Source organism: Panthera pardus, unplaced genomic scaffold (genome assembly GCF_024362965.1).
Source record: "Panthera pardus isolate Hobbes unplaced genomic scaffold, ASM2436296v1 HiC_scaffold_13, whole genome shotgun sequence".
Classification (NCBI taxonomy): domain Eukaryota; kingdom Metazoa; phylum Chordata; class Mammalia; order Carnivora; family Felidae; genus Panthera; species Panthera pardus.
Window position 1 is genome coordinate 166,117,644 of NW_026526688.1, and position 21,688 is coordinate 166,139,331.

Below are 21,688 nucleotides of genomic sequence, written 5' to 3' on the forward strand. Positions count from 1 at the left end.
TGCCCCGTGGCCCTACACAGTGGCAGCCTAGATCAGCCAATGGCCACTACCACAGGAGCAGAAACAGCTGAGATCAGCAGAGCCCAGGTGACATCAACTGATTCCCGGTCTCATGTCTTCTGAGGTAATAATACATAAGTGCTGTTATAAACTACTGCATTTTAGGTGTTTCTTACACAGCAGTAGCCAATTGCTCTTAAGTAGTCTCTAGATTTTATGGTTAAACTGATTTCCCTTAATGGCATTTACAAACTCAGGAGTAGGGAGAGTACTTTAAGCTTCCCCCATTTGTATCTTCTGTTCATTTCTCAACCCATTGCATTCTGGCTTCTGAACTCTTTTCTAAACTAAGCTCAAGATCTTTCAGCACTATTAGACACTGTTTATCTTAAGTTATATGTCACATGAAATAAAGTGGTTCTTTAAGTTCTTAAAGAACCATATGGTTCTTAAGTTTTCTCTTAGTTTGGTATTTTCTTTTCTTCTACGTGTGTATGTGTGTGTGTGTGTATGTGTATTCTTTTATGGTTAATTTTCTAGAGTTTTTTTTCCTTATTTATTTTCATCAATCATGAAAAATATCTATATTAGGGGTGCCATCATAATTATCATTTTGTCACTGCTCAAAACAGTATAGCCTGGGGACATGTCTGATATATTAATAATCACATGATATGTAAATGAGCTCAGTTACCATTAAAAGACAGAGATGGTCAGATTCAATAATAAAAGATCTCCCAAGATGTTGTTAATAAATTGGAAATGGTATCTTCAGAACATAGTTTCCTGTTACAAATGCAGTAAAATTAAACATCAATGACAAAAAATATAAATAAAAGAAACCAACACATTTGGAAACATAAAAACACTTCACATTATCTCCTACATATAGAAAAAGGAAAGACATAATGGAAATTATAAAATGTCTTTGAATAATAATGAAAATACTATTAATTATGCTTACTAGATAGCTATAGCAATCATGGCTTTGGAATTGATGCTTGGATAGACAAACAATAGAAAAGAAGAGAAATCTCAGAAACATTTTCACACCTATATGCACACTATATACATGAGAGAAATGCCATTGCAGATCTATGGGGAAAGATGGACCAGTCACTAAATGAACTAGAAAGTTGTTTTCTATTTGAAAACAAACAAAGTAGAATCTGTTTCATGTGACACATAATAATTCCAGGACCTAAATTTTAAAAAGCAGAACTTTTATCTTTAGAGGAAATGTACAGGGATATATTTGTGATACTTGTATATCTTTATAATCTTAGTATAATTCTTACTGAGTAGTATATTTAATAAAATATATAATGTAAATAATTTCTATAACTCAATAAGAAAAAGATAACCTAAAATGAAATTGAGTAAATGAAATGAACACTTCATAAAAGAGAAAACTAGAGTACTTAATAAACATACGAAAATGTGGTAAATTTCATTATTAATAGAGAATGGTAGCACTATGAACCATTCACACGAATCTTAATGGCTAAAATGAAACATTCTGTTTATACCAGGTTGTACAGAAACAAGACTTCTAGGATTTCACCTTGAAAATATCTTGTTGAGGATGCACATATAGTACATTCTAGTAATACTACTTGTAGATTTATTCTAGAATAGTGGTGGCGTACCATGGTCCATGGGTCAAATTCTGTCAGTCACTTATTTTTATATATAAAGACTTACTGGAATATAGCCACACTGACTCATTTAAGTACTATTTGTGAGGACTTTCACACTACAATAGCAAAGTTGGGTGGTTGTGATACCATATATAAAGACTATAATGTTTACTTACTGGCCCCTTATGGAAAAGTTTGCTAACCTCTGGCTTAGAGTAACTCTGGGGCCTTTGTCCTAAAAGCGTTGTATAATAAGGCTCTTTGCAGTATTGCTTTGCAATAGTTACAGTTTGGAAATAGAAAAAGAAAGAATATAGAAACAGGATGAATATTGTGAAGTATTCTTAAAAAGCCATGCTATGTAGCAATGAAAATGAGTCCAAGTACAAGATACGTTGCCATGAATGGATTTCAGTAATATGACTAAAAAGTCAGTGTCAGAAATGTATGCACTGTATAATACCATTTACATAAGTGTTAAAAATGTGATACAGAAACATACACTTATGTAATAAAATTTTAAGCACGTGTAGGAGAATGATAAACACCAAATCCAAGATAATTATTTCCTCAGGGAGTAGGGGAATGTGATTGAGGAGGAATAAACGAGAAAGAAGGCTTCAATAATATTTGTGATGGCATTTCTGCTGGTGATGGTTCCAAGATGTTTATGATATTCTTTACACTCTTGCATATGTCTGAAGACAAGCTAAGATAATACACAAAAGAAAGCCATGGTGCCTTTTGTGAAGATTTGCAAGCTTGTTGGGAGGAAGAAACATACAGTTGCAGTATGGGATCTGAAAGTAATGGAAAGCTTTAGGAGTAATGAAGATACACAGATAGCTGACTGGGTATTTTCCAGGTGTTCAAGGGACTGGGAATGTGGTTGTGAGTAGTTCCCCACTCAGGCAGGTAGGAAACTTGCTTTAGGTGAGGCCTGGTAGTGTGGGTTATTAAAATTGCCTACAATATAACACGAACGCCTGGTTAGGGTGGGGCGGGGGAGAAAGAGTCAGAGATTACTCTCTGTAAGAGGTTGGCAGGCACACCTGGTACACCATGAATGCTCAGGAACGAACAGTATTCCCGAAAGCAGTTTTTAAAAAGAACTCACCTGAAACTTACTGTGTATAAAGCTTACATATCTCCTATGTGTTAGATCTGCAGGAAATGATTGCCATAGAAATAGCTTCTGAAACAGATAAAACCTATCCTAATTTTACAGAAATGGAAAATCTGAATTTGATGTTTTATAAAAAGTTACAAAATGCATTCAGTTTGCCTGAACAAGTAAATATCCTATGTATTCATGTTAGGCTTGGATTTGATGGAACCGTGGTTGGAAAGAAACACGTTTATAAAAACTTAAGATAACAAAGACTCATCTCTTAATCTAGATCTTTCTTTAAAAAAATTGAGTTACACCTATATGAAATTAAACATTTTTAAGAAAGGACTCACTGAATGCATCAATTCAACCGTGAAATTTTCTCCTAAGGATCAGGGACACAGCCCAGAGCCTCTCCTTATTTTCTGTTCGTATGTCATGACCTATGGCTGATACTTACTGTCTTCATCCATTCAGTTTTTGAGAGTTCACTGAGAATCATCTGTTTGATTAAGGTTTGTACAAATGATTTGATATTTTCATAAGTAGATGGCCTTTTTCATCTATCCTTTTTTACACGCATAATTGTAGTTTGTGAAACTGCCAATTGCTAAGGTGTTAATTTCAAATGTGATGACTGTGGCTTTGGGCTCAAAAGACAGTTTCTGATTTTCCAGTCTCGGCTGTGTAATTGAACACTTTGGTGATCTATCATGTGAGTTTGCACAAACATATATTGACAAAAGTTTTAATATCTAAAGATTGTCAGTATTAATCACAATTGTGAATTGTGCCTCTTGTACAGAGAGAGAGAGAGAGAGGAAGTCAGGGAGTGGAGGAATGAGAAAGAGAGAGGGTAAGAAAGAGATTGATTAAGCTAACTTAAAGTGTTAGAGAATCATAATATAGGAATTGATCACTAGCTGGTCTGTATGAATATTTAAAAGTACGTTTTAACCTGAGGGAGTTTATCTCCAAATATTTGTATTTTAAGTATTCCAATAACTTGTCATGTATGTTTTTTATGACTAATTTTATAAAATAAATTCTGTTGAAATAATCATCCCCTAATACTTCTTGCTAGCAATACTGTATCTCACCATTTTTTAAGATTAAAAAAGAAATATGATATTTTATAGTTCCTTTGGCAACAGCAGATGATGACTCATACAGATTTGACAGTGTGTTTAATAGTTGTTTCTTTTTTCCTTCTTTTTTTGGGGGGCGGGGGAGCTACTAAGAAGGCCACCTGCTTTTCCTTGAGATAAATACTTAGAATAATCACCCAGACCCTGGCCAAACATGCCCCCTTTCCTATACTTGGAAACTATAGGATGCAGTAACACCGTTTAAAACCTTGTTCAGTTTAAAGAAGCCAGATAGATTTATTCTTTTCTTTTAATAGTAATATGTAGCTAATTGTATAAACACAATACTTATCCCATTGTGAAGTGTCAACATTTATTGATAAAGAAATAACCTTTCAAAACTTCTGTCAGTATAGTGTTCCCTCTTTATAAACTATTGATATTATTTTTGGTGGAATTTTATAGTGTCCTTGTATCTGAAGCATTTATTATTTTCAAAAGAATTATACTTTATATTTCAGGAATATACAATTGATGTTTTCTTTCGACAAAAATGGAAAGATGAACGGTTAAAATTTAAAGGCCCAATGAACATTCTTCGACTCAACAATTTAATGGCTAGCAAAATCTGGACTCCTGATACCTTCTTTCATAATGGGAAAAAATCAGTAGCTCATAATATGACAATGCCAAATAAGCTTCTTCGAATCCAGGATGATGGAACTCTGCTGTACACAATGAGGTATGTTTTTAAGTTTGATATGTTGCATTTAGGGGTGCCTGGGTGGCTCAGTCGGTTGAGCCTCTGACTTCAGCTCAGGTCATGATCTCGCAGTTGGTGGGTTCAAACCCCGCATCAGGCTCTGTGCTCGCAGCTCAGAGCCTGGAGCCTGCTTCGGATTCTGTGTCTCCTTCTCTCTCGGTTCCTCCCCAACTCATGCTCTCTCTCTCTCTCTCTCAAAAATAAATAAGCATCAAAAAAAAATTTAAATACTAAGAAATCTATGTATTAACAACCAACCAACCTAGTCATCAAGTATTAGCACAAGTTGAACATTTTTATAACAGATTATGGAAGTACTTATAGTATGCTTTGTAAATCCCTGGATATTAAAATAAGGTAAAATAGTATTTATGCGATTGATTCTCATCTTAGTGTTAAAGCTTAAACATTACCTTAATTATTAAGAATTGATTATTTTTGGGGTGTCTGGGTGCCTCAGTCAGTTAAGTGTCAGACTGTTTCAGCTCAGGTCACGATCTCATGGTTATGAGATCGAGCCCTGGGTCAGGCTCCTCACTAGACATTGAGCCTGCTTGAGACTTTCTTTCTCCCTCTCCTGCGCCTCCGCAGCATGCACCAAAATAAATAAATAAATTAATTAATTAATTATAAAAATAAAAATGAAGAAGACGAATTGATTATTTTTGGCTATTTCTTTTTGACACTACATTTTAATTAAGTGGAATTTAAATATCGTGATTTAAAATTTCCTTTATACCAACCTGTAATTTTATTTTTGATATTTCATCAGATATGCCATCAAAATTTTAAGTGATTTTTTTAAGCAAACTTTTACTTAATATTTTGGTCCTCCTTATAGAAGTTACTCTAAAGAAAAAAATATTTTTTAAAGAGGTAGTTTTTATTCAATAAGGCTTACAGGTACCATAAGCACATACATTAAGTAATCTGAATTGCCATCTTGTAAATCAAATAATATCGTGTAGTATCAATTTTATGTGATTCAACCTTTCAAAAATCATATAAAGAAATATATAGCTGTTGACTTTAGCAAGTATTCCATTAAACTCTTCTCATGAATTAATCTTTTAAAATAAGTTACTTATATAGAAAAACAATCACAAATCTAATTAAGTGGTGTATAATCTAAAATGTAAATGTTTAATAAAGGCTTTGAAGCATTGGTAACTATCAGCATTAAATACAGATTAGTCATGGGTGCCTGGGTGGCTCAGTCGGTCAAGCATCTGACTCTTGATTTTGGCTCAGGTCACGATCTCATAATTCGTGAGTTCGAGCCCCGTGTCAGGCTCTGTGTTGACCGTGCAGAGCCTGCTTAGGATTCTTTCTCCCTCTCTCTTTGCCCCTCCCCAACTTGCACTCTTTCTCAAAATAAATAAACTTAACTAAATAAATATAGATTATTCATATATTTGAGACATTTGATGTAATATTATTTCATATGAAATGTTAAGTGGTGGATTTCAGTTGTGTAAATTATTTAAGAAGGGGCAATCATAGAGTCCTCATCTTTAAAGAAGAAACTCTTAAGGACTCACTAAATGACCATTGCCTAACACAGAGATGCTAGCTATTCTCTGCCTCTCTCTCTGAATCCTGCAATACAGATGCATTACCCCTGTTGAACGTACACTTTGATCATTCCTGTGGATTAATCCAATGACTGGAAATTTTGGCTTTAAACAAATAATTGGCAGAGAACACACAGTTTTGGAAAATATTGCATGGAGTTCTACTTAAATACTCTCTTAGAAGTATATAAACTATAAGTTGTTGGCCACATTTTTTTATTGTGATAAGAGTCTTCTATAAGTTCAATTTAATACCTTTTCTATACACTTTACCTATGTGAGACATGGAATAATTGATAGTTTTCTTTATAGCAAGTTTGCCGTGATTACTCTTTAATGTGATCATGTAGATGCAGAAAAAAAATATTTAACAATATGTGTCCATAATTTAGCAAATAGTCTAATTTCAACAAGATATTTCTAGGAGGCACAGTTATATATGTATCTCTTTCTACTTCTACATTTAAATTCATGTACCTAAATGTAGTATGTGATACTCATTTTACATATTTTTGAAGGGAGCTCCTGTGAGCCGATATTGAATTCTTGTATCAGTTTTGCTCTGTGGTTGCTGAGGAGCTGATGGGTGAAAGTCGTGTTCTTTTTATAATACAGATTCTTTTCTTTTTTTTCTCTAGGATTTCAAATGTTAATAGTGAATGTTATTGTGCAAATAGCCCTTCAAATATATATATGTATATATATATATATATATATATGTATGTATATATATATACATATATATGTATATACATATATATATCTTCTTCTTAACAAATCACAGAGTACAAATTGGTTAAGAATATTTGTAAATAAATATTGTTATTTGAGCTCAGATTTTGTATATGCTAATGTCTTCTGAAGGATCACCTAAAAGTGAAAGAACAAAAACATTTCAACGTGAATTAGCCTAATACAATGCTCTAATGAAGATCCCACCTCATCACTGATGCTGTTCCCAACAGTAGGGAGTGATTTGTCGTCACTTGCCAATTTACTTAAACAAAGAGTGAAATTTTCGCTTTTAGGCTTACAGTTCAAGCTGAATGTCCAATGCACTTGGAGGATTTCCCTATGGATGCTCATTCGTGTCCTCTGAAATTTGGCAGCTGTAAGTATGGGGATGGAGGTACATATTTTGGGTCTATATAATCAAGGAGAGCTTGCTGCAATGCTCAACTATAGAGTTTTTCTTCTAGTATTGTGAAATGCTTAATATTTACCCAAAAGGATATAGAAGTAAAAGACTTGCTGATTTCCCTCAAGGAACTAATTTGCTAGCCCTATTGTACTCTCAAATGTCATTATATTTTAATCATGGTGTTTAAATTATCCCTTGTTTTACTGCTGATAAAGAACATCATGTGTTTTTATACATGGGAAAAGGTAGTCTAGTAGCTCCTTGTCAAGGTCCAGACCATATCATTTACCTTCTTTTCCAAGTTCCAGCACACTAAACATGCAAAAATAATTTTTTTTTGATAACTAGGAATGAATGGTAAGGGTTAGATTCTGTTGTTTATTAAAGCAATAATCAGCGTGTTGCAAATGGCAGGCACAGAAGCTGGATCTGTGCAGTTATCTTCCTACTTTTCAACTAAATGGAAGTGATTTTTTTTTAATTTCCTAAAATAAATTTGAAGGGGATGATGCAGTTGGATTGCTGCATGCAGGCACCTTCTGTGTACATGAAATATTTCAGAAAAGGCTCTGTGTATTTGGCTATTCTCTGGGTCACTGAGGTTATATCTTGTATGTCAAGCAGAAGCATCCACTCTGCTGGAATAATTGAAAAGAGGGAAGGTCAAATCATCTCCCAAGGCCCACAAAGCATTTAGGGCAGGTTTGGGATAAATTCATGGAGAGGACTGTCACAGCTTCTCTCTTGTGTTAGCCTGTCCCATTACCTAAGCTTTTCAGAAACCTACCTTGCTCTTTCAGGTATCCCCATCTTTGTCCATTCAGGGCACCTTTTGATTTTTCATTCCCTTGAATAGAAATGAAGTGCTCTCACCTGGTTAAAAAGATGCATGATTGAATAAGTGCCTTTACCCTACAGACTGTATCAAGTGAAAGAAAAGGGAAGAAAGATAGCCAATATGAATGCAAACTCCTCTAATTATTTTGATGACCACAGTCTTGTGGATTGAGAAGTTCAATCTCGTTTGTTCTGTTCATTCTGACAAAAGGTGTCAGCTCTCAATTTTCTTTGAGACTCTCTTCTTTAAGTACAAAGCCTTCTTTTATTGTCATGGAAACCATCACTTCAATACTGGCATTTTTTCCAAAATTATTTAAGGTAGTCAATCATGTTATACAACATAAACATGATGCTGAAAAAACTACAGCAGATGCAGCAGAGAAAACCTCATTTGCATTACATAAATGGCATTAAAGAGAAAATTGAAAAGGCTTGATACCAAGGAAAGGATTTATTCAAAATGCAGCAACGGCTCAAGAAGGGAAGGAATTTTTCACTGGGCAAGTCAGTACCATTAAGGCACCAAATATAAATGATTTGATGTCTCCATTTTGAATATGCAATAAATACGCTTAAAAATATGTTAAATGAAATTTAAAAATCCCCTGTAGTGTGTCCACAGAGTAGTGAAATATTGCATGCTTGAGAACATGGCGTTCTCCATCTCAAAGTGATACTGACAACACGCAAAGTTTATTGTTAGGCATTCTCTAAGTAATTGCTTTTGGATTTCATTTTCTTCATGTTTGTTTTCTGACACTTTGAATGAACAATTTGTATATTCTTTTACTGATCCTTGACGATAGTAGGTGCCTGATCCATAAGTGTTAAAAGTATGGACATTAAGCATGGTATAACAAACCAACCCAAACCTTAAAATGTTGGCACAACAGATTTTGGCAGAAACAGCCATTTATTTATTCCTCTCTTGCTTACAAGCCCCCTTGTCTCCCCTAAAGTGATAGAATTTATGGAAACTTATCATTGTCCTCAAATTAAAGAAGCATCTTTTGTATAAATGTACAATTTTGAATTCATTTTTGTTTTCCCTTATTTCTGTTGCCTTACCTCTTTATACATTTTCTTGCTATTTAAAAGTTCCTGAATGGGAGTCTGGATATATTCTGTCCATTAGTCCAAAGGAGATTGTAAATCATCTTCTGGGATAAAAGTTAATAATTAAAAATAATTTGGGGATTTTTTTCTGGTTATCAAATATTCAGAATCAAGTCAATGTGCATTTGATGTTTAATGCAGATTAGGACTCAAAAATGGGCTAGTTACCAGAATTAAATGTAATTATTTAATGAAAATCCAATTTAGAGATAGAGTTTGTAGTAAAATATGTAAAACAAGCTATCTTTCTCTCCTTTTTTACACTTTACTGATAAACACTGCAATGGTCTCCTGGTTTATATGTGTGTTTGTGGGCCAGGAATGCCTTTCTGGTCTTTCATAACTTTCTGCTTTGTGTTCTCTCACCAGTCTCTAAAAACCATATTCCTGTCTGACTAATGAAATGCTATCATTGCTTTTTCATGAAACACATGGGAAGTATCAGTCACTTTCTTTAACAGATTCTTGGGCTCCTATGCAGATTTCCATCTTCTGTAAAATTAAATAGCATAAGAAAATATTACGAGTTTATTGATCAATCTAGCAAGAATGAACCAAGAACTTTTTCTGGGTGACAGCCTCTGTGCCAGGTGCAAGCAGTGTAGACATGAGCAAGATGGAGTCCCTGCCCTTCAGTGTCTCACTAGTTCCTCAAAAGTGTCACTGCACTTGTAGGGTGTTATTTTCTCTTATTGATGTTTAAATGTTAAACATCACAATTCAAAAGTAGAATGATTACACGTAAGAAAACTTCATAATTTATTAACATTCACAACTATTGATGTATATTCATGGGGAAAACAAAACAAGCCACTTGATGATCTGCAAATGGATTGCTAGTTATCCACATTACCAATGTTACTTATTTAATCATAATAGCAGAATCATCAGTGATTAACTAATTGAAATTAATACAGACTTAGACTTTAGAGTAACTAGAATTCATATGCCAACTATAGGAATATAAGTGCTATTAAATGTGTATACACACACATACAAAGATATACAGATATATGTCTATATATCTATATCTATATCTATATCTATATCTATATCTATATTTAGAATCCTATTTCAAATATTGGTTCACAGAATATAATGTAATTATGGATATAGGTGAATATGGAAACAGTGAAAAGAGTATTTCACTGATACTAACATTTAGTAGTAACACTCAGAAACCAGGCAACATTGTAGTATGCTATTAAAGACCACACAGAAAATAAGATGCAAACTCATAAACATTCACTTTATTGTTACTGATGCTTAAGTGTGAATTTATTTGTGATCTCAGACCTTGGATCAAAGTAGGTAGCAGGGTCATCCCAGAACAATGTTATCAAACTAGAAAACTTGTCGATGGCATGTAAATGAATTTTCCGGAATCCCAGAGAGCTAGGGGCAGGGATATTGCTGGAGACAGCTAATCCTTTCTCTCTTCCAATTGACAAGTAACTCTAATGCTGAGGTTTGCTCAAGAACCAGGAGTAACTAATGCTTCTAAAACATTCCCATGAGCAAAAGTACATAGAAGTTCTTCAACAGGTCAGTAGTATAACAAGAATTATCTGTTAATTCAACTGCTGGAGAGACTATCTTCATGGAGAGGTCATAACAGCTACAGGGGAAATGCTGGGGCCAGAGAAAGGCTAAGACAAGATATCCTGCCTGCCCTCCAGCACTAGAATCATCTAACTTCTGCTAAGTTCTGTATCTTTGGCCAAATAAATCAGAAGGTTATACCGGGTCTGTATATGTTTTGTCTATTGCCAGTCCATAAATTAACTGGGATGCTATGAAAGTATAGTCCAGTGAGATCTATGTGCATTGATTTTAAAATGAACATCTTTTAAGGAGTACATATATCTTGATGAGATTATGGCATTCTGATTTATTTTACATGTTCTGCAATAACTAGTTCTCATTCTTCTAATGAAATGCATTGAATCATGAGAGCCAAGTCATTTAGTTCTTAACCAGGGAAAGGTTTTGAAGAAAAACTTACAAAACTAACTACAAAAACAGTCCTTAAACTAAATACAATGCAATTCATCAGTATTCTCATATGGTAATAAGTTACCTTTATGCCCAGAGAGTGCTATCATTTTGAATTATAAATGTTATTTTGTAAGAGATTGCTATTGCTATTTCGAAGCGAGCCATTTAAATGGACTTTGGGTACTTAAAAGCTATTTATTACAATGTCTTCATCTACTACCTTGGAATTATGGAAGATATTTTAACCATCTCAGGGCTCAGTGATTTTTGTAAGCTCTGAAGAGATATTTGCTGTTCACTTCTCAAAGTGATTGCAATGAAAATACTCTGCGGTCATGATTTTCTCTCTTGATCTGCTTCAACATTCTTCATATTGAAAGTTGTAAATTTCAAAGGCTTTTTTTTACTCTATAAAATATTATCTATAAATATCAAGTTTTATAATAAATAGTGTTTCTATGTAATATATAAGTTTTGATGTTGCACTTTGTTGATGGTTCTTAACTAAAGTGCTTAATTTTTTTTTTTCTACAGATGCATATACCACTTCAGAGGTCACTTATATTTGGACTTACAATGCATCTGATTCAGTGCAAGTTGCTCCTGATGGTTCCAGGCTAAATCAATATGATCTGCTGGGCCAATCAATTGGGAAGGAGACAATTAAATCCAGTACAGGTTAGTAAAATGAGCCTAAAAAGGAGCAACTTTTTTTTTTTGATGTTTATTTATTTTTGAGACAGAGAGACAGAGCATGAGTGGGGGAGGGGCAGAGAGAGAGGGAGACACAGAATCCAAAGCAGGCTCCAGGCTCTGAGCTGTCAGCACAGAGCCCGACACAGGGCTGGAACTCACAAATTGTGAGATCATGACCTGAGCCGAAGTTGGACGCTTAACCAACTGAGCCACCCAGGTGCCCCCTGCAAAAAAGCACGTTTATAATAAAATTGATGGGTTGAAGTCATTGGAAATACGTTAGTTTGCTTAACAACTTTTGCTCCTGGGCTCAAGAACTAGCAGCACAGATTGTAGAAGCTTGTTAGATATTTACAGTCTCAGACCTGACTTCCTACTAAGTCTGGATCTGCATTTTAACAAGATTCCAAGGAGATTCCAAGGAGGTGTGCACAAAGTTTAGAAACAGTGGTCTAAAATATACTGCCAATTCAAAAAGTGCATGTCTTTTCAGACAAGACAATTTTACCCTCAAACAGTGTTACAATTTCCCCAGTTTTCTAATTATTTTCGTCCTATTTTGGATAATTTATGACTATTCAACTCTCGATTTCTGGATAATTACTACTGGCCTGCATGGGAAAGCTGATGCCTTTTCTTTCTTTAAAAAAAATTTTTTTTTACCGTTTATTCAGTTTTGAGAGAGAGACAGAGCGTGAGCAGAGTAGGGTTAGAGAGAGAGGGAGACACGGAATCTGAAGCAGTCTCCAGGCTCTGAGCTGTCAGCACAGAGCCTGATGCGGGGCTTGAACTCACAAACCATGAGATCATGGCTTGAGCCGAAGTCAGACACTTAACCGACTGAGCCACTCAGGTGCCCCAAGCTGATGCCTTTTCTAAGGGCCACACTCATCTAAGAAAAAGCAGTCACGTTGAACTAATGATTGTATATCTGTCAGGTGTAACCTCAGAGACCAGGAAGGAAGGTAGCTCTCAGGACTGGATAGAAATAATGGTAGTGAATTAGAGTACACATACAACATTGAGACAATCAGAATGGGTGACAGGGTCAAAAGTGGAAAATTTGGGCCAAAAGACCGGGTCAGTTTTGGAGATGTGACCAGAGACTGGCACTTTAAAAAGCCGGAGAGTTAGAACAATCAGAGCAAAGACTGGGAGTTGGTATCAGTGGGGATAAGAGACCTGAGCAAGTAAGATAATTCATGATCAGAGAGCATTTGTGCATCCTGTATCCTCTTGGTCAACAAGCATGACCTGGAGAGAAAGAGAAATGCCGTACCTCAGGCATGTAGTGCAAGTTTCTTGGTAATATTAAAATTCACTTTTAAAAATCCTTGCTATGCTAAAGAGGCATTTAAAGGTTTATACTTTTCATGGCGTATATGTGATAAATTCTTTTTTTTTTTTTTTTTAAATCAGGGACTGTTCTTTCTCAAATCCGTTCCATTTCCAAAATGTTCAAACTATTGACTATTACAGTTCCTTAAGCTTCTTAAATTTTTCTTCTAGGTGAATATACCGTAATGACAGCTCATTTCCACTTGAAAAGAAAAATTGGGTATTTTGTGATTCAGACTTATCTGCCTTGCATCATGACTGTCATTCTCTCCCAAGTGTCATTCTGGCTTAACAGAGAATCTGTTCCTGCAAGAACTGTGTTCGGTGAGTGAATAACTACACACTTTCTTGTACAGCACATTATGTTTTGTAGCAAACTTTCAAAGGCATTATCTCTCTTGATACTCACACCAGTAATTTGTGGTGTGTGGGGCTGGGCATATCCGCTCCTTTTAGAGGTGAGGAAGCTGAGGCTCAGAGAGTTAAATACAGAGTCAGTGCCACCCTGTTAATAAGAGATATAAACACTACTCAGATTTTATGGAAATATATTCAGTCTTCTTTCTGTTTTGCTCTTCTTTTATTGTCAAATTGGTTTCCATACAACACCCAGTGCTCATCCCAACAGGTGCCCTCCTCAAGGCCCATCACCTACTTTCCCCTCTCCCCCACCCCCCATCAACCCTCAGTTTGTTCTCAGTATTTAAGAGTCTCTTATTGTTTGCTTCCTTTTGTCTCTGTTTGCTCTTCTTTTCATTTTGCTTTTCATCATTTGTTTCCATGTTAGCATAAAGAGAATATTCTTAGAGGCTTTGACTTGGAGTATAACAGTACTGTATTTCTGGGTTTTCTATGTTTATTTCTGCTTTGTTCTCTTTTTAGATGGACAAAGATGATTTTTGTATTTCAGGTTAGACAGAGAAAGGGAAGAAGAGAAAGAGAAAGAGACCCCTCATTCACTACAACTAGTGTGTTTAATAAAGTAATTTTCTTGATTTTAACGATGCAGGGGAATTACTGCTTTTTGGATGAATCGAAGTAGGCTGAACACATCTTGCGCAAAGTAGATTACCTTTGTGTGCTTGTTCCCCTCGTTCATTTAACGTTTTATTGAGGATACACTCTGTTGGATATTGTACCAGGCCTTAGAGCTCAAATACATATAAAATATAGTCCCTGCATTCAACTAGTTCAGTAATAGCGGAGGGCAACAGAATAAGCAGAAGAGATAATGGTGATACAAGATTAAGGCATTATAAAAGAGGTATATAAAAGTTATTACAAGAAAGCAGCAAGGACCCTCTCTAAAAGAACTGGTTAAGTAGTTTAGTTAACACTTGAGCTAAGTCTTGAAGGATGATGGGAGTTTCCCAGACAGATGGAATTAGGCAGGAATCCTACCAGAAAGGGAGTCTGTGCCATATCATCAAGGGATGGAAGCACATAGTGTGTTCAGTTGCCGTGAACTTCTTCAGTGTTAGTGTAGATACATACACATAGAAGTATTGTTTGAGGCCTAGATGACAAGAGCCTTGTAACCCAGGCTAGCACAAGGTATCTCTATCTTAACAGGCTACAGCAACTCATTTTAGTATTTTGAAGGCATGCAAAATGTTTAGAACAATGACATTTAATACATGCTATATGATATTAGCTATTCTTATTATCAATGCACAAAAATTGGTTTGATTTTCAACACCAGCAATTAATCATTCAAAAGGAAATTAAGACAATGATTCTATTTACAATGCATTGAAAAAGAATAAAATACCTAGGGATAAATTTAACCAAGTAGGTGAAGGACTTGTCCACTGAAAAACTAAAAAAACTTTGCTGAGAGAAATTAAAGAATACCTAATTAAATGGAAAGACATGTACATGGATTAGACATGTACATGGAAAGACATGATCATGGATTAGAAGACAGTACTGTTAAAATGGGAATAATCCCCAAAGTGGTCTATAGATTCAGTTCAATACCTGTCAAAAGTCCAATGGCCTTCTTTTACAGAAATGGCAAAAGGCAATCCTCAAATTCATAGGGAATTATAAGAGGCTCCAAATAATCAAAATAATATGGAAAAAGAAAAACAAAGTTGGCTACTACACATTTCCCAGTTTCAAAACAGTACAAAGAAAGCTACATTAATCAAAACAGTGTGGTAGTGGCATAAGGATAGGCATATAGATCAATAGAATAAAATCAAGAGAGAAACAAACATTCACGGTGAATTGAGTGTATTAACACCACTCTAGGGACTTTTGGCAAGTGTACCTGCAGCTAGAAGACCACCACATACAAAGAAATGAAGCTGGACTCCTACCTCACTCCAGATACAGCAGTGAACTCAAATGGATATAAAACTTTAACATAAAATCTAAAACCATAAAGCTATTGAAAGAAAGCATATGATAAATCTTTACCATAGCCTAGCAATGGATTCTTAGATTTGACACCAAAGGCATGAGTGACAAAGAAAAAGTAAATAAATTGGATTCGTGAAGTTTGAAAACTTTTGTGCCTCAAGGAACATTATCAAGAATGTGAAAAGACAACTTACATGTGGGAGAAAATACTTTCAAATTGTATATCTGATAAGGATTTAATATCCTGAATTAATAAAGAACTCTAGGACTCCAAAAAAAAACAAACAAAAAACAAAAACAACCCCTAAAACCAGACTTAAAAAATGGACAAAGAACTTGAATAGGCTTTTTTTTATAAAGAAAGTATACAAATGGCAAACAAGAACATGAAATGCTGTGAAACAACATTGGACATTAAAGAAATACAAATCAAAACCACAATAAAATACATTTCACACACATTGGGATGGTAATAATAATAATACTATCAAAACAAAAGAAAACAAAACCACAAGAAATAAGTGTTGGTGATGTTGTGGAGAAATAGAAACCCTTATGTATTGCTGGTGGGAATGTAAAATGATGTAACCTCAGTGGGCAGTAGTTTGGCACTTCCTTAAAAAGTTCAATATAGAATTTTTTTCCCATATGACCTATGGTTCCACCTTGAGGTATATACCTAAGATTAGCAAAAACATATGTTCCCATGGAAACTTGTATGCAAATGTTTATAGCAGCATCGTTTGTAATAATCAAAAGGTAGAAACAACACAGATTTCCTTCAGCAGGTGAATGGATAGCCAAAATGTGCTTTACACTTACAATGGGACATTATTCACCGATAAAAGTGACTAAATACTGATAGCATGCTACCACATGGGTGAACTTGAAAAACATGCTAAGTGGGGCGCCTGGGTGGCTCAGTCGGTTAAGCGTCCGACTTCAGCTCAGGTCCCGATCTCGCGGTCTGTGAGTTCGAGCCCCGCGTCGGGCTCTGGGCTGATGGCTCGGAGCCTGGAGCCTGCTTCCGATTCTGTGTCTCCCTCTCTCTCTGCCCCTCCCCCGTTCATGCTCTGTCTCTCTCTGTCTCAAAAATAAATAAAACGTTAAAAAAAAATTAAAAAAAAAAAAGAAAAACATGCTAAGTGAAAGAAGGTGGCCACAAAACGTCTTTGTATGATTACTTTCATAAGAATTACCCAAATAGGCAAATCCATAGAGATGGACGACATTTAGTGGTTGCCAGTAAATGGAAGCAGGGAAAATGGGGGGTTGGTTGTTCCTTAATAGGAACAGGATGTTCCTCTAGGGTAATGAAAGCGTTTGAATCTAGAGAGAGGTGGTTCCTCTAGGGTAATGAAAGGGTTTGAAACTAGAGAGAGGTGGTGGTTTGCAGAACACTGTGAATGCATAAATGCCGCTGAATTGTATACTTTAAAATGGTTAATTTTATATTATTATATATATATATTAATTATATATATATACACACATATATACATGTATATATGTATATATACATATATATATATATATGAATTTCACCTTAGTAAAATAATTTTTAAAAGTCACGTATTAAAAAAAAAAACAGCAAGGAATGAGCACATTAAAGATTTCCAAGGATTTAGACTCAGAAGTATCTTCTCAGATACCTATTTCAAAAACTGCAAATTTTTGAGTCAAAAGCAGAAAAAAAATGATGTGGCAAAAAATAAGAGAAAACTTCCATTCAGATAGTTTAAACAATAAAGGTGCATGATTTTCAGAGCACAAGTAATACAGAAAAAACATTTAGGATAAAATTACATAATTGTTACTGAGTTAATATTCCAGAAGGATCTAAATTTATATGTAAATATGTGTCAGATAAAATAGAATGATGAAGTATTTGTTTAATAGAGGTTGTGAAGAAAATAAATTGAGGCAAATAAAGACAGATTTCATAGTATAAATGACATAGATGTATACATTAAAAGAGGCCAACAGGACTCTAATTAAATATACAGGAGAGATATATACATGAATAAATATTTAACTTTGAATCAATGGAATGTGTTAGAGTCAAGGTTGCTAGGTTGGCGTATATCAAATGTACCAAAGCTTTTAAAGATTGGTTGTGAAAGTTAACATGTATAAAATTAAGAATCCAGGGGCGCCTGGGTGGCGCAGTCGGTTAAGCGTCCGACTTCAGCCAGGTCACGATCTCGCGGTCCGTGAGTTCGAGCCCCGCGTCAGGCTCTGGGCTGATGGCTCGGAGCCTGGAGCCTGTTTCCGATTCTGTGTCTCCCTCTCTATCTGCCCCTCCCCCGTTCATGCTCTGTCTCTCTCTGTCCAAAAATAAATAAAAAACGTTGAAAAAAAAAATACATTTGTAAAAAAAGAATCCAGGCTATATTTGAATGTGTACACTTTATGTGAATTATTTACACTAAAGATGTAGGGATCCATCCAAAAGTCAGATGTTCGTATCAATTAAAACCGTTAGGTGGTAAGAACATTTTTAGTATTATCTCTACAAATTATTCTGTGTAAAGTTTTGTAATAAATATAATCCTGTGTGAGTGTATGTGTTATGTGCGTGTGCACAAGTAGAAGATGAACAAAAATCTGATGTCTTGCTTCAGTGGAACTTGAAAGCTGCGTAGCCATCCTACTCCACCTTCATTCCACCATTCCCTGTTTTCTGCCTCTATCTGTATCTGAACATCATCATCTGACTGATACAGAGCAGATACCTAAGCCAAACTCTAACCTCTTCAGATCTCTGTCTCTGAATTCATAGTCGGGTTTACAAGCTAGTGAGAGATCTTTAAATCATCTGCCCTCCTCATGCTTGTAAGGCCTTCTGTGATGGATAACCCACTCAGGTTAAAAACTATCACAGTTAAGAAATTAATATGCCCTGAGAGACAGAAGTCAAATTTTTCAACCTTTGAGATCTGGCTTCATGCTATGAATAGAATAAGAACAGAGTCTGGAGTCGGATCTGTGTCTCCCTCTCTGCCACGCCCCCCTTCCCCCCGCCAAATAAATAAACATTAAAACAAAAAAGAAAATAGAGCAAACAAGATAGTAGGCATAGGAATAGAAATTACAATATGGGGGGTGCCTGGGTGGCTCAGTCGGTAAAGCATCTGACTTCTGCTCAGGTCATGATCTCGCGGCGAGTTCGAGTCCCGCGTTGGGCTCTGTGCTGATGGCTCAGAGCCTGGAGCCCACTTCAGATTCTGTGTCTCCCCCTCTCTCTGCGCGCCCCCCCCCCCCCCGCCATGCTCATGCTCTGCCTGTCTCTGTCTTTCAATAATAAATAAATGTTAAAAAAAAAGAAAGTATAATATGTATCCCTTGGTATTAGAGACTTTGTTCCATTATATTGGGCTTTATCTGTTCAGTTTTTGTCTATTGCATTTATTTTGTGACTGTAGAGCCAGCTTGATATTTTTCAAAGATCTTTTTTCAAAGGAACTGCCCGTGTATCTTGCGATGATAAAAGCCTTCTTTGATATTTCTCTGAGTGTTCATGCTCAATTCATTCAACACCAGCGAAATACTTACTGAGCATCTATTTATCAGCACTGTTCTAGATCTTTGGGGGATGTACCTTAATAAAAATCAAACACAGCTCCCTTCCTGATGAGGTAACTGCCCCCTATTGCCAATAGAATAAGAAAGCACTTGGGTGATTTTAACCTTATAACTCAGGCTTTGTGCTTTCAAAGCTCCTGTGAGTAGACAGTACATTTGCAACATACCAACCTCATTTTGTGTTTGTATAAACATATCTATACATTTCTTTATTTTGTGAAATTGTGGCCCTGGTCCTTTCAGTTGCTTAACATCCTTCAGAACTTTATATAAATGAGAAATAATCATAACAGATTGGTCAATTATTACCTTTATATTTGAATTCAAATCACTTTTCAGATTTATTGATAAGTTTATGCCTATATGACTAAGTTTATATAAAAGTTTATATATGAACATATGAATATATGAATAAGATTATATATAAGAAATATATATTGGTATTTTTGTCTTAATATTATATTCAGCATGGAAAAGAGGGCTTTCTCTATTAAAAACTAAAATCCAATAACAAACATCTGTTAGGGTGTAAATTTGTCGGGTAAAAAAGTACAGGGAGGTCAAATGCTTTATATTTCATGCTTCATTCATGGCATATACAAGGGCCTTGGCTGCTTGTCTTATATGATGAATTAGGAAATAATTAAAATTCCAAACAAGATATATTTGGATTGCTCATTTTTCTTCTTAGTTCTACAGATTTCTATGATTCAGTTTGACTGTATATACCAGGGAATCCAAAATATAGTGACTGAATATATGAGGGTCTTTTTTTTCCCATATAAAAGTCTACAAGTAGATGGTCCAAGGCTAGTATGGCCATACTATGGGCATCAGGGACTCAGTTTCTTTCTGTCTTTCTTCGTGGATATCCTTAGCATGGAGTTTTGCTTCATGGGCCAAAAAGGCTGTTGGTGCTACAGCCATCACATTCATATCCAGGAAACAGGAAGAAATAAGCAAAAAGGGCAAAAGACCTCTTCATAAGGTTTCCCAGTAGTCCCACCCAATAATCTCTATTTATATATCATTAGCCCAACTTGGTCTCATAACTGAGAATCTGAGAAATTGCCATGTGGAATAAATTCAGTGTTCAAATATTATACTCTGACTAAATATTGGATTGGTAGCTAGTAGTTTCTGCTACCATAAGAAAAATATAGTAGTTTGCTATAAAGGCCATAAAATTATTAAGAGCACATATTCTGGAACCATGGTTTCTTGGTTCAAAATCTGGTTCTGTTACTATCAACTTAGGTCACTTCTGGCCAGTTTATTATTTTTTTAATTTATTTGCACCTTAGTTTCACCCCTCTGTGAAATTAGGATTCTAAAAACTCCCTCATGACATAGTTTAAGGAATAAACACACACATACACATATTTGTACACACATGGAACACTTAGAACAATGCTGGCACATAATAAGTGCTATGCAATTATTTGCATTATTGTTACTATTTATTATCTATGACTTAATTCTCTCCTTCTTGTCAGGATATACATAAAGGATGGTCAGATCTTGCTTTAGTTTTAGTAGCAGTAATCACTTCCCAAGTGGCATATTTCGAGAGTTATGAACTCCGTAAACCTCTGGGGAAGACAGATCTGGGCAGGAATCCAGCTTCTTTGACATCATATCATCAGTGTTTTGTTTGTCTGAAGGGAATTTCATAATCTTTCATATATGCTAGCGTGTATTCAATTTTAGTCAAGGCTCTTTTAATTACAGTGACGTGAAACACAAGTCAAGCTGGCTTATACCCCTTAGTTAACTTCATTTGTAATTAACCATGAGCTTGTGTAAGTGTAGACAAAAAACACATCTTAGATGTGCATTCCATCTCAAAATTCCATAACTGCGTCTCATTGGTTTCACACAGTTCACATTCTTGTCCTAATGCATAATCGTGGGCAGGTACACAATTATTAGCGGGACTTGGGTTACAAGCCACCCTTTGAACCAGTGGGTATTGTTAGATCCACTGTGCAAATGGAGAAGGACTAGTTCCTACAGGAAAGAAGAACTGTGGGCTCCTATTAGAAAAAGTAATTTCTCACACATCCTCACACTGCTGTTTGTATCACATTTATATCTCACTTAGCTCTGTGATGATGACCTTGATTTCTGCTTCACTGAGAAAACTGAAGCAACTGGAAAGAACCTCCCTAGAATCCCAAAGCCTCATCTATTCAAGCGCCTACACTCACAAACTCTGCTTGACTATGTTTCTATACAATGCTGACCCTTTCACCTGTGCACTATAACTCATCCCTGCTCAGCTGCTTCAAGGACATTATTCCAACAATACCTGCCCATTCTCTCTAACATCAGCAGTGTCTGTGATCCTTTATAATCTCAACAGAAATACAAATAAGATGTTATTTACCTCATCCTCAAACCAAATTCCCATGACTCTACTAACCCTCTC

The 21,688-nt window shown here is 35.4% G+C and overlaps 1 protein-coding gene across 4 annotated transcripts in view; it reads left to right on the top strand.

Moving 5' to 3' along the window:
- Positions 1-21,688, top strand: part of GABRA2 (gamma-aminobutyric acid type A receptor subunit alpha2) — a 121,579-nt gene that overhangs the window by 64,923 nt on the left and 34,968 nt on the right. For all 4 annotated transcript variants that reach the window (XM_019412938.2, XM_019412946.2, XM_019412925.2 and 1 more), the window contains 4 exons: positions 4,361-4,581; positions 7,205-7,287; positions 11,806-11,949; positions 13,477-13,629. In XM_019412938.2, coding sequence (XP_019268483.1) covers positions 4,361-4,581; positions 7,205-7,287; positions 11,806-11,949; positions 13,477-13,629 — 601 coding nt within the window. The remainder of the gene's footprint in view (positions 1-4,360; positions 4,582-7,204; positions 7,288-11,805; positions 11,950-13,476; positions 13,630-21,688) is intronic.